We start from the raw sequence: 14,246 nt of genomic DNA on the forward strand, positions 1-14,246 counted from the left end.
TGGATATCGAATTGGTTTGCGAGTGCGCTCTATCAAATCTCTCCTCTCTTCATTCTTATCACCTCGTTAGGGATGTTACAGTAACATATCAATTTTAATGTAGATAATTAATTTTGATAATCATTATAAATAGGTTTAAGTTTATCATTATTTAACTCAAATTTAGTATAATTATAGTTTAAGTAGAATTAAGATCAATTGTAGTTTAGTTAGATTTAAGATCAATTAGGATTATTTAGTGTAGGTAGAATTATGTACATTTTAGATTTAATAATTGATAATATTCATCATTCCGGCCACCTTGAACTGGCCTAGCTAGTTCAACACTGGTACTACGAATTCAAATCTATTTGTTGTTCAAGTTGTAGATCTCTTCTAACGATGTGAGAAGCACGTGCCGGTCGGCCACGTTTGGGTTGTCGTCTACGCTTGGGTCAGCGACTGAAGCGGATATTGATAAACAATGCCTTTGTTTATCGTCGATCGTCTGGGAAAAGAAAGACCAGGTAGCCTTGACAAGGTTACTGTAAGGTATTGGAACCGCAATTACCTGCTTGATTCCCACGAAGGCCTCGAGCAATTTTGGCGTGCTCTACCTGGTCATTTACGGATTCTAGATGCTCCTGCATCGGCAGCAGCGCAATCTTTGCAACCGGTCGGACGACAGCTTCGGTGGTTGCAGTTCTTAGGGTGACGACGCGTACCACGCCGTCCTTGCCCGGATGCACCTTGGTGATCCTTCCGAGCGGCCACTGGATTGGTGGCAGGTTATCGTCCTTTATCACCACAACAGCGCCTGGTGTGATTGTGACGGGAGAGCTGGACTTGGTCGCTCGCGACTGTAGTTGCTGGAGATATTCTGGTGCCCACCTGGACCAGATTCGCTGGAATCGCTTCTGTGTGAGCTCGAAATGAGTTAGACGGTTGTCCTGGATGTCGCTTAAGTTGATATCTGGGACGGCTTGGAAACTGGTTCCGATCAGGAAGTGTCCTGGCGTTAATACCTTCAGGTCTGACGGATCGGTGGGAATTGGAACCAGGGGCCTGGAATTCAGGCACATTTCCACTTGGGCTAATAGAGTGACCATGTCCTCATAGGTTACGTTGACTGTGCCAATTTCGCGTAATAAGTGGTTCTTGGCTGATTTAACGGCGGCCTCCCACAGCCCGCCAAAGTGCGGTGCTCGTGGAGGGATGAAACGCCAAACAATTTCATGTTCCGCGCACCAGTCGAGGATTTGTTTCCGATCCGTTTCGTTGGATTTCAGCATCTCGTAGATTCTGTGCAGCTCGTTTGCTGCACCTTTAAAGGCAGTACCGTTGTCGCTGTGGATTTCACTCATCCATCCACGTCGGGCGACGAAACGGCGGAGTGCGGCTAAGAAAGCCGCCGTAGATAGGTCGGAAACCAGCTCGATGTGCACGGCACGGACTGCAAAACATACAAAAATAGCGATGTATGCCTTTGTTGGGGCTCGGTTGCGTATCGGAGACTTGATATACACGGGACCACAATAGTCTATCCCGCATACGGCGAACGGTCTTGTTGGTGTGACTCTTGACGTTGGTAGATCGGCGATACTCTGCTGCACCAAGACGGGTTTACTACGGAAGCACGTATGGCACTGGTGGTATATGCGACGAACTAAGTTTCGGCCACCAATGATCCAGAACTTCTGGCCAATTGTGGCAAGCATTAGTTGGGGACCAGCATGCAGCAGGGTATGATGGTAGTACTTGACCAGCAGAATCGCTAGCGGATGTTTTGACGAAAGGAGAATTGGAAATTTGGCATCTTCGGAAACAGCGGCGTTGCCGAGTCTCCCACCGACTCGGATGATGCCTTCTACGCTGATCTTCGGTTTCAACCATTTCAATGGCGATGACGTTGCAACTCTATCGCCGGAGAGAAGATTGGAAATTTCCTTTGGAAACGATTCACGCTGGGCTAGTCGGCAAAGGGCGATATCTGCTTCACGGAAGTCAGCAGTGGTCAAATATTCAAAAGGTACGATGGTGGTCTTCTTGGAGGCTGCTTTCAAAGCACGAAAATATCGCATCCAATATGCAATACATCGACGAAGCTTGTTAAAGCTGGAAAATCGGCTGAATAGTGGATCGGAGAACGTTGAGTCGACAGTAGCGATCATAGCTACTTTGGGTTTGGCTTCTGACATCCAGCAAGGGTCGAGCGATGGCAACTCGCTCACGGGCCACTGAGATGGTGGCAGGGATAGCCAGTCCGGACCATTCCACCAAAGCGAATGTTGTTCGATGTCGACCGGATTGACACCACGGGAAAGAGGATCAGCTGGATTGGAGGTTCCTAGAACATGGTTCCAATGACAGGATTCGGTAGTTTCCTGGATCATAGCTACCCGGTTAGCTACGAATGGTTTCCATCGGGATGGCGGGGAGTCTAACCAGTGTAGTACAGTGGACGAGTCTGTCCAGCAGAAAACTTCAGCGGGTCGTGGAAGAGCTTGGATTACTTTCTTATAAACATTGGCTGCTAATACGGCCCCACACAACTCCAGACGTGCGATTGTTTGTGACTTAGCTAACGGAGCAACCTTGGACTTGGACGTCAGTAACTGGACATGAACGCTCTCGGCGCATTCTGAGCGAACGTAGCAGCATACTCCGTATGCTCTCTGTGAGGCATCGGAAAAGAAGTGGAGTTGGAATGAGGTTGCGTTAGCCAAGGATACACAACGTGGAATTCGGAGAGTGGCGATGGTATCAAGTGTTCCGTGGAATTCTTTCCACTCGGTTTGGAGAGATGGAGGTAGAGGACGATCCCATTCGTAGGAATCTCCTTCATCGGTCTTCAGCGACCATAAGCGCTGCATAAAGAGCTTCGCGATTACTATTACTGGTCCCACCAGGCCAAGTGGGTCAAATATCTGCGCTACGTACGACATAATCTTCCGTTTTGTTAGAGTTGGTGCTGGCAATGGAAGTTGAACCTTGAAGCTCATCACATCGGATCTCGGGTCCCAGATGAGTCCGAGAGTGGATACGGATTGATCATCCTGAAGATCATGGTAATCCGCAAAGGCACGGTCTTCTGTGGGGATATCGGCTAGGACTTCAGGAGAATTTGAAGCCCATTTCTTCAGTGGAAAGCCTGCGGCTGATAGCATGGCGGACATCTCACGGCGGATGCGGATTGCGGATTCAACAGTGTCGGCACCAGACAGGAAGTCATCCACATAGAAGTCTCTCTGAGCTGCCGCGGCTGCGGCTGGATATGTTACGGCTGCGTCCAGCGCAATTTGTTGGAGTGTACGGGTTGCCAAGAATGGAGCTGACGCGAAACCGTACGTTACGGTTTGTAATTCGTACGTTGCGATCGGTTGATCTGGGTTGGGACGCCAGAGGATAAGTTGATACCGGCGACACGAGGGGTTCAGCAGGATTTGCCGGTACATTTTCTCCACGTCGGCAACGAATGCAATCTGGTGGATGCGGAATCGGATGTGGATCGACAGTAGATCTTCTTGAACGACGGGTCCAACTAACTGTAAGTCGTTCACAGAGAATCCAGACGAGGTCTTGCAAGACGCGTTGTAGACGACTCGAATCTTCGTGGTAGTGCTGGACTCTTTGAACACCGGATGGTGAGGCAGGTAGCAGTGTGGCTGGGTTTCGTCTACTGGATCCACGAGTTTCACCATGTGGTTTAGGCGTTCGTATTCTTCCATGAAGCGACAGTAGGCCTCTTTGGTGGTTGGATCTCGCTTAAAACGTCTTTCGAGGTTTAACAAGCAACGTTCGGCAATGGTACGTGAATTACCGAGAGTGACGAGCGGATCGCGGGTGAGTGGCAAGGATACAACGTAACGACCCGACGAATCGCGAGTGGTGGTAGTGGCATACAGTTCTTCACAGAGATTTTCTTCGGTTGTGAACTTAGAACACGGTTCGACAGCTTCTAACTCCCAGAATTTCTGGAGAGCTTGTTCCAAGTTTCGGTCCACAGTGGTGAGGTGACATACTCGGGGGATTTCGGATGATTGGATTGATACCTTTCCTGTGACAGTCCATCCGAAAGCGGTCTCGACGAATACAGGTTGTCCTTCGCCGAACAATACCTTGTTGCCAGTGTGCAAGTCGTGGTAGATTTCCCCACCGACAATCATGTCAATGTCGGCTGGAATGTGGAAGTATGGATCGGCTAACGTAACTTCAGGAAACTTCCACGATGACACATCAATTGCTGTAGTTGGTAGGCAAACTGTAGGTTTTTTCAGGATTAGGAAATCGAGTGTGGTACTGTACGAAAGCAGCTTGGATTTGATAGTAGCTGTCAATTTGCGTTTGATCTGCTTCGACGTTTCTCCGATTCCTGACACGGCGATGTCTACTTTCGTACGACGGAGGTTGAGTGTATTGGCCAATTTCTTCGTAATGAAACTGCACATGGAGCCCGAATCTAAAAGGGCGCGAGCGGAATGCTCCCTTCCGTTCTGGTCCATAACTAGGAGGTTGACAGTTTCCAACAGGACAGTGGATTGACACGATTGTACCGACAAGCTTATTTGGGTGTTGGAATTCTCTGATCTGGGGGTCTTAGCGGCACTAGACGTGGATGGAATCGGTTGTTGGGTTGGATGACCAGAAACGACAACTGATGTGGATTGAACCTTCGGTTCTACAGTTTCGTGCAGTAAGGTATGATGTTTCTGGTGGCAATTACGGCAGTTATACTTGGATGTACAATTCCGACTTTGGTGTCCAGAGCGGAAACAGTTCCAGCATAGGCGCTTCTGGGATACCAGCTCTCGACGCTGGTGAACGGACATCTTGGAAAATGCTGGACATTGGAAAAGGAAATGGCTCTCCGGACACGCAATACAATTCGGAGTATAGGATTTGCTTTCAGCCGTGGCGGAATTGGATACCATCTTGAATGGTTTCTTCTGGGTTTGTGTGGGACCGGCCACCTTCACTTGGCCGGGTTGAGTAGAACGATGATTCAAATCAGTGACGACGGACTTCAACATTCGGACCCGTTGATACAGGAAGTCTACTAGCTGCTCGTACGTGACGTCGTCACTACTGCTAGTCTTTTCCTCCCAGGCTCGGAGGGTTGTAGGATCCAGCTTATAAATCAACAGATTGATCAACGGAGTGTCCCAATAGCCGACAGGTTCCTTAAGCTTCGCCAATGCCTTGACATGTCGCTGATAATCGTCTACTAAATCGTGTAACTCCTTTGGGGATTCTCTCTTCAGTGGTGGGATATCATAAAGGGCTCGGAATAATTGTCGCTTCAAATACCGTTTATTGTCGTAGCGCTTCAGTAAAGTATCCCAGGTGAGTGCATAGTTGTCCGCTTCTATATTGATTGACTCAAACGGCTTATGAGCTTCTCCTTCCAAGGATTGTAGAAGGTACTGTAGCTTTGCTACTGTCGGAATGTCCGCATTGGAATGGACCATGGAAGTGAACGTGTCACGGAAGGAAAGCCATCGAGAGAAATCACCGTCAAATCTTGGAAGATCAATTTTTGGCAACCGTAGATGGAAACTAGTCGATGCTGGTTGATTGTTGGCTGTTAGTGATGTATTCAACACTGTTGACTGGTTCGGATCTGTGGAACGCTTCATCAGTAGAAACCCCTTTGCGGAGCAAAATCTCGATTCGAAAACTGCTCGCTCTTCCATACGCTCCTCCAATTTTTCAGCGTCATCGTACTTCTCAATGTCCGCCTGCAGATCTTGGAATTCGGTATAAATTCTGTCTAACGCCTCAAGTCGAATCGGAATTTGGTACACGTCATTCTCGTTGTCATACTGCTTTATGAACTTCTCTACGGACTCTTGGATAACCAGCAACGCCTTTCGCTTTGTAAGGCAATCAGCCAACCTCTTCTCCGGTTTCGTAGACATCTTGGCTCACTACACTTCAACCACTTTTCACTACCACCACAAATCGGAAAATACGGAAAACGGTACGTAAATCGGATAACGGACTCCTTCCCGGCGCGTCGTACCGTCTTCTACACGACGCGGATAACGAAATTGACACAAATCGATCGTCAAAAATCCTTCCCGTCGCGGTGTGCCAATTTAACGCGAACGAAAACCCGAGAATGGTACGTAAATCGTACGTAAAGCTCCTTCCCGACGCGGCGTACCACTCACGCGAGTCAACTTACCACCCACCACCACCAAATATAATGAAATAAAACGCAAATCAATTTTCAGTAGCAGCTTTTCGATTTATTTTATTCGCCAAAATCTCTCTGGTCCAGCACACCGTTGCTGCATCAAAGCAACGTATCGAAAAGCTGCCTATTGTGGCCTTTATTCACTTTACGCGCAATCACAATGGCGTAAAATAGCTTGGCTTGGTCAGCACAAAGCTATTGCACGTGGCCGAACAACGAAATGGCGTACTCACCGTACCTGCTGTACGTTCCCTTCTGGTCGGGGCAACCTTCGATCCGGCTCGAAGGACCATATGTTGGGGGGCTTACCCGTTCCGTCCTCGAAGGATTTTCCACCGTCGCGAAATCGACGGCCCAGAAAGTCTGATCAGCACGATGAGTCCACCGGGGAATACGGAGCACAATGCCTCCGTCAATGGTTCTATTCACTGCCACTTGCACGGCTCTGTGCGGGTGTAAAATGCACTTTGCGGAGATTAATTTGCACTTAATGCACACGTATCGACCGTATTTCGCCACTAGGAATTAAGTAACTTAACTTAAGATCAGGATTAGCACACGATTAACCCCTTTTCCAGTCACGGTACTGGATTAATTTCAGATTCAATAAATTGGATAACACGGGATGCGATTACTATATGTACACGCTTGGATGGTATATTTCGTACTGACTATTATGTACAATTCTATCGACTATTATCTACAATCATCACTATCAGTGGATATCGAATTGGTTTGCGAGTGCGCTCTATCAAATCTCTCCTCTCTTCATTCTTATCACCTCGTTAGGGATGTTACAGTAACATATCAATTTTAATGTAGATAATTAATTTTGATAATCATTATAAATAGGTTTAAGTTTATCATTATTTAACTCAAATTTAGTATAATTATAGTTTAAGTAGAATTAAGATCAATTGTAGTTTAGTTAGATTTAAGATCAATTAGGATTATTTAGTGTAGGTAGACTTATGTACATTTTAGATTTAATAATTGATAATATTCATCAAGCCGATTGCCCGATCTTATTCGGTGCCTCCTTGTCTCACAGTCTATTGTACAACTGTTATTGTAACGAAAGTTCTCATAATGCAAGGAACATGTGTGCCAAGTTTGATGAAGAACCGTCCAGGTATTTCTGAGTTAAGGTCTCCCCCTGTTACGAACCCCCTCCCCTTTTGTCAACCACTTCAGTTCTGGCTCCCTTTTCTGATTCCCCTTTTCTGAGTTTTGGCTTCCCCCCGGTTAGTATCACCTTCCCACCCTTTTTGTCAACCCCCCAGTGCTGATTACTTTTTATCACGGAACATATGTGCGATAGCACAAGGTTTCGTAGGGAATTATCAAGCGGGTTTCATGAGGGCTCGCGCAACTACGGACCAAATTTTTACTATCCGACAGATCTTGCAGAAATGTCGGGAGTACAACGTGCCCACGAATCACATCTTTATTGATTTCAAAGCAGCGTCGATCGACGAAACAGTCGATCGAAACAAGCTATGGCAGGCAATGCACGAACACGGTTTTCCGGACAAACTGACGCAACTGATCAGAGCTACATTGGATCGAGTGATGGGTTTCGTACGCATCTCTGGGACACTCTCGAGTCCCTTCGAGACGCGGCGAGGGTTGATCAAGGTGACGGTTTATCCTGCATGCTGTTTAACATCGCTCGTGAGGGGGTTATCCGACGAGCGGGCATCGAAACCAGAGGCACTATTTTTACCAAGGGTAGCCAACTTCTAGGCTTTGCAGATGACTTCGATGTCATAGCCATGAACTTTGCGACGACGGAGGCAATCTACGCCAGACTGAAAGCTGAGTCTAGGAGAATTGGGTTAAAAATAAATGCGTCGAAGACCAAATACATGAAATGAAGAGGCTCAAAGGAAACAAACACGCATCTCCCACGGACGCTAACCGTTGACGGCGACGAACTAGAAGTGGTAGAGGAGTATTTGGGATCGCTGGAAATCGGGCCTACTTTGCCCACCGGCAGTTATTTATGGACTTGAAGCCGTGACGCTGCTTGCCGTATTCGAGCGGAAAGTGCTGCGACCGGCATTTGGCGGAGTACAAACTGAAAGCGGAGAGTGGCGGAGGCGTATGAATCACGAGCTACAGGCACTGCTTGGGGAGACTCCCATCGTACATCTGGCGAAAGTTGGCAGGCTACGGTGGGCCGGACACGTCGTAAGGATGCCGGACGACAGTGCGACGAAAATAGTCCTCTTCAACAACCCCACCGGCACCAGGAACACGGGGCCCAACGTGCACGATGGCTCGACCAAGTCGAAAGCGATTTGGGACTTCTGAGACGACTAGGAAATTGGCGACAAGTGGCCCAAGACCGAGTTGAATGGAGACGAGTGCTTGAAACAGCACGAGCCCTCCCGGCTCTATGCTGAAGAAGGAGAAGATGTGTGCCGAATTTGGTGGAGAACGGTTAAGGCGTTCTGGAATTATGGTGGAACATATAAACAAACATATTCACGCTCACTTTTATTTATATATAGATTTGTGTTGTGAACACTTCAACACAGTTAAGTATTCTTGAAATAAGCTGGCTATTCTTATATTCCTGAATTATTTGTAGAAATTTGTTCATCGCTTACTCTCGCGTGGTCTATATCAGTGCGCTAACATGATTGCGTTTTACTTAAAAAATAACTATTTTTCAAATTATTACAATCAGTATTTCTTTTAAAACTTTCATCTGAAAGAATTGCAGCATCTTCGGTTCCGGACTATCCGGTACCCGGTTTTTAAGACATTTTTGGATTGCAGGGCAATTCATCAGCCGGAATTACGAAATTTTACGGTTCATTATAAATACCGGGTACCGGCTTATATGCGACTGACGCCACATTGTACTTCCATTATAGTTATTTTATCAACGCGATGTGATTTGATTTGCCGCAAGATGAATTATTTCAAAATTCAAAAATGTCCCCTGGAATCAGATACCGGATGTTGCGGAACCGATGGCAAAGCGGTCATTTGGCTTCTAAATGACCTTATTTTACTTCAATCCGCCTTATTGTATCAAGCCGATGCACTATGGGCAAAAACGAACCACAAAACGGACGCAATTAAGATACGACTTGTAGGTTGATAAAATATAGGTGATCTTATGTAAAATTTTCCGGAGGCCTTCGAATTCGTTTTCGTTCTCGGATAGTTCTTGTTGTCGATGCACTAAACTCAAGATAATAACACAGTTTCGCAGTTCATTAAACTCAAGATAATAACACAGTTTCGCGCGCGTTTAGTGATATTGTACTGTTCTTTACAGTGTAACTGATACCTTGGTGTGTCTCTACTGTCTGTACCGGTAAAGCTCAGTAGCAAGAGACCCTGTGACTATGGTCCCAGGATCGGCTTACTACTGGGTAATCAGAGGGGCTTCGCGAACAAACGTGCAGCCGACTTTCACCTTGCTTGGCTTGGGATATTGTGATAATTTGGTTTTTGGAGGTTGCAAAGATTGGAATTAGGAAAAACTATTGATTTTATTCTTTTCTATTGTGGGTGTGTATGTGTGTGTGGGTGTGGGTGATGGGTGAAAACCGGTACGTACCGCTGTCGCTGCCGCTGCTGGTCGAGTTTTCCGCTGCTGACTTACTGTTCGGGTGAGGCTGGGGAAGGCTGGGGGACGCTCTGCGCGACTCGCTGCTGCCTTCGCAAATACTGCTGACGACGCCGCTTGGCTTAAGGCGACGCTGGCCGGTGCTAGTCCGTTCGTTCTGGTCTTCCCTCTTTGACGAAGATCGACAGGCCCAGGACGATACCGGAATGACCGTGCCGAGAGGGGAACGTCCTCCTTAATAATTATGGCCCAAGGCCAGAGGACTGCCGCTGGTCCTTTACGGGTTAGACGTAGCGAGCATCCAGGGCTCGCTAGGCCGATCGTGTGCTGACCTTTCCTCGAACCGTCTCAACGGTTGTATGAATAAAAACGTGGATTAAAAGGTCCTGAATAAACTTAATTCCACCACTCACTACTAGCACTTGTTCTTACTTAAAATGTAAGTCTTTTGCACACGACAACCAGATACTATCTGAAAAATGGTGGATATTTTTGACACGAAGAAGCTTTTTCGCGGTATTTTTCCGTGCATATGGCCGCATATTCGCGTAGTTTTATGTGTCATATCACGTATAACAGTTTTCCTCCCCCCGTCAGCTTTTCTGTTATACTAGTCTGGTGGTGACTGTCGTTGCACCACCCACTTGTACCCACTGTGTCACGTGTTTATTGTTTAGTGTGTTGACAATATTTTAATTATTTATTTATTTATTAATTTTACTAACCTAACTAACCTATTTTGACAATTTTTAACATTTAACTAACCCTACTAACAATAACCCTAGAAACGTGAAAGTAAACAAACATCATGCACATATTAAAAAACACAGACGATCCTGTAACGCTCGGTTACACTATCCCTCCACCTCGGTAAAATAAATGTTGGAATTACATTCTAAACATTTATTTTTACAAACACTAATTACTCTAAAACTTAATAGACTTAACCATTCATAAACATAAAAACATTTACATTTACTCGTAGCTTTTGAATATTCAATCACATTTGAGTGAGCAACTAAACATATTAAAATTCGTGCACAACTAAAAGCTAAATTTAATTTAAATTTGCCATAATCTGTCACGTGTGATTTTACTCCTATGCTTAGGCATCACTGTGAACACCATTGTGAGGCTCTGCTACTTCATTTTACTGTTTAATCGATTCTCTGATTGGGCAATACAATCGACGAAATACTAAACAATTCAGTCTACCTACAATCGCGATCGCGTACGGAATAAAAACGTGTTCTTGTGAATTATGATCATCTGCAGTTAAATAATTTAGAATAGAAACTCTAATTTGGATGCAATCATTCGGTGGATTTAGTGATTCCAGGAAAGTTTTATTCTATGTGTCCATATTTTTGTTAGGCTGATTGAAACTGTTGTTCCAGGATTCATTCCCCCAGTTGGCCACCTGGGGATTTCAGGAATAACTCCTGCAACAATTCGGTTTCTGGTTTCAAGATTTCAGGTAAGTAGCGATCACATTTCTTGTAGGGGAATGTTTTATATTCGTTCTGTATATTCAATCATTATGGTTTGTTTAATATTAACTAAAGGAATTCCATAATCTTAATTTTATTTGTGACGTCACATCTCATTTCAGGTTATGAACAACTTCTAGCATGGCGAAATCTCTACACTTCGGTAAAGCTTCTCACCCACGTTGGAGTGTTCATCCGCTCGGATATTTATCATCTATATCTATCACTCACGATATGCATCTCATGAGATAGACAGACGATGAGATAAGCAGAACACACGGATCATCTCATTAGAGTTCAGAGGTCAATCAACTCTGATGATCGATGATGCAACTATAATGCAGCTACGATGCAGCTTGTTATTGGTTTGTTGTTTCTGTTTCATTATCAGACAACTTCAAACAGATAATAATGTATTTTACATTTCCCTTTTTTTTCTAGGTATTAGGAATTTATTCGTCGCCAGGTTTAAGATCTTTTGCTGAAAAAATCCCGAGATTCTTACCTTGATCGTCGGCCAGTTCATAAGAACTGCAGCCGCGTCGGGCAACGATAGTGCATGGGGTGAAAAGAGGTCCATATTTCGCGTTATAATGATCCGCCGCTGAAGAGAGGCGGAAATTCCGCTTATAAACTCTTTGGCCCACTCGGTAAGTTGGTGCAAACTTTCTGTGTCTAAGATTATAGATTCTACGGTGCTTTTCGTTGCTCTTTTGCAAGTTCTTGGCGACCGTGCTCAATATATTTCCCCCAACTTGCCTTCGATACTGATCCCTCGTTTCAACGGATCTTTCACCTTCATCACGCTCCAAACGATGTTCCTCGCCTTTCACAACTTTCTCATGCCCGTACAGAATACGGTATGGGGTGTAACCAGTTGAGGCATGGATAGTAGTGTTTATCATTTCCTCAACTTCTGCTACTCTAGTGTCCCACACTCGTTGGTCTGTCTGCATGTACGTTCTCAGACAGGCATTTATCGTCCGGTTGGTCCGCTCTACTGGATTAGCCTGACTGTGGTGCCTTGCATTAGGCCAATGTTGGACCCCTCGCTGGGAGAGGAGCGCTTGGAACTCTTTTCCCTGGAATGTGGTAGCATTGTCGCTAATCACCACCTCTGGGGTTCCATAACGTCTCATCCATTGATCCTCCAAAAGCCTGCAAACCAATTTAGCCTCAATCTTCTTCACCGGTATGATCATTGACCATTTAGAGAAGCAATCCATAACAACTAGTAAATGGCAATTTCCGGTTCGACTTCTTGGCAAATTTTGAATGTAATCCAAAGCTATGATCTGAAACGGGCGATCAGTTATCTTTGGTTTTTCCATAGGGGGAACCGACGATACAGTCGACGGTTTACATTGCTTGCATGTATCGCAAGCTTGGACATATCGTTTGGTATCTGCTGCCATTCTCGGCCAATAATACCGAGTTTTGAGCCGATACAAGGTCTTTTCATACCCTGGATGTAAACAATCATCGTGCTCCTGCTGCATTACCATTTTTCGCAATCCTTCCGGTAGACACAGCTTCCACTCGTACGAATAATCCAGAGCATCAGACAGATTGGATACAAACTTATAGAGTTTGCCCTCTTCTATTTTAAAGTCCGCGTAGCTTTCCGGTTCCTCTTCGACTTTTTTCATCTTTTCATTATTTCCTTCTAAATCATTCGTTTCTATATTTCTATCTTTACTTTCTCTATCATTGACATCGAGACTGCTCAGTTTCGACTCAAGATACTGTTCTACGTGTTTCAGCATTTTCTGCATAATTTCCTCTATTGATTTCGCTTTCACTTGCCGTTTTCTTCTCAGCTTAGGAGTACTAGAAATCCTTTTCCTTGGTTTGTTTCTCTTTTTGTTTCGTTTTGGCACAGACTCTAGTATGCTTTCATCATCACTGTCGTCTGGCTCTTCGGGTTCAGATTCCACATCCCTGATACTAGCGTTGCTTAATTCGGCCCTAATCTGTTCTTCAGTTCGCTTTCTTGCATCCGGATCTACGGATAACAAGCTAAATTGATCATTCAACATTTTCATTGCTATACATTCGAGTCCTGCTGTATCAAAGTTCTTTTTTAATCTGTCCAGTCTGAATAACAGATGGATCAGTCTAGTTTTCAGTACGGGAAGTTCTGCTTTCTTGGGTTTCCTGTTTTCTAGCTGGTCACGAATTTTAGTAAGTTTTTCATCTACGCGATTTAGTTCATCTTCACACTCCGCAGGGTTTTCGAAATACGCAAGCGTGACAACATTGGTTTCACGTTGCTCTCTCAACTTGTTCCTCAATTTCCGTTTCTTTGCATCGCTGGATTCACCAGTCTTAAACACAACCTTCCTGATTAACAACTCGTGTTCAATCTCATCTGCGAGCAGATGCTCCACATTCATTGAACGATATTGCAACTCAAACTCAGAATTCATTTCAAATGTTAATAGTTAAATAAATATATAGCAAATTATAATTGCCGTAGAGAATCAATTAAACCGAAATATGATGTACATATAATATTAAACAATTTAAAAATAAAATTTTGTTAATTTTGTGTCTGTGTGCATAGTTATTTATTTATTCAGGACCTTTCCACTGAAGTGCAGTTATTTTCGCTGCTATATCCGAATTTTACTATATTCGTTGCTACTCTTTTTGAAATTTAAATTTTCAACAGCTTTATCAGTGCGTTTCACTATTACTTCGCACTCAACCGCGATCTAAACAGAATGGTCAGAGTCTAGTGTAAGTATTTGGATAGTAAGTAGTGTACAGAAATACCGGTTTTATTGGTGGTAGCTTAAGGATCCTACACAATCACTTTATGTTGGTTGTGTACTCTCCTGCCGCCTAGGGAAAAAATCGACTGATTTTTTTATTCTACTCGAGTCCTCTGATTACCTTTCGTGTGTTGTAGTTGGGCGCCATGTGTAACTGATACCTTGGTGTGTCTCTACTGTCTGTACCGGTAAAGCTCAGTAGCAAGAGACCC

At 44.8% G+C, this 14,246-nt stretch overlaps 1 protein-coding gene across 1 annotated transcript; it reads right to left on the reverse strand.

Moving 5' to 3' along the window:
- Nucleotides 1-521: 521 nt before the first annotated feature.
- LOC128738934 (uncharacterized) lies at nt 522-5,897 on the reverse strand. The gene has a single exon (XM_053834428.1). The coding sequence runs from the start codon at nt 5,895-5,897 to the stop codon at nt 522-524; it is 5,376 nt and encodes a 1,791-aa protein (XP_053690403.1).
- Between the last annotated feature and the right edge of the window lie 8,349 nt (nt 5,898-14,246).

This window comes from Sabethes cyaneus, chromosome 2 (assembly GCF_943734655.1).
Source record: "Sabethes cyaneus chromosome 2, idSabCyanKW18_F2, whole genome shotgun sequence".
NCBI lineage: Eukaryota > Metazoa > Arthropoda > Insecta > Diptera > Culicidae > Sabethes > Sabethes cyaneus.

Excerpts from the sequence above, each read along its gene's own strand:
- LOC128738934 (XM_053834428.1), bottom strand. The coding sequence starts at position 5,897 with ATGTCTACGAAACCGGAGAAGAGGTTGGCTGATTGCCTTACAAAGCGA.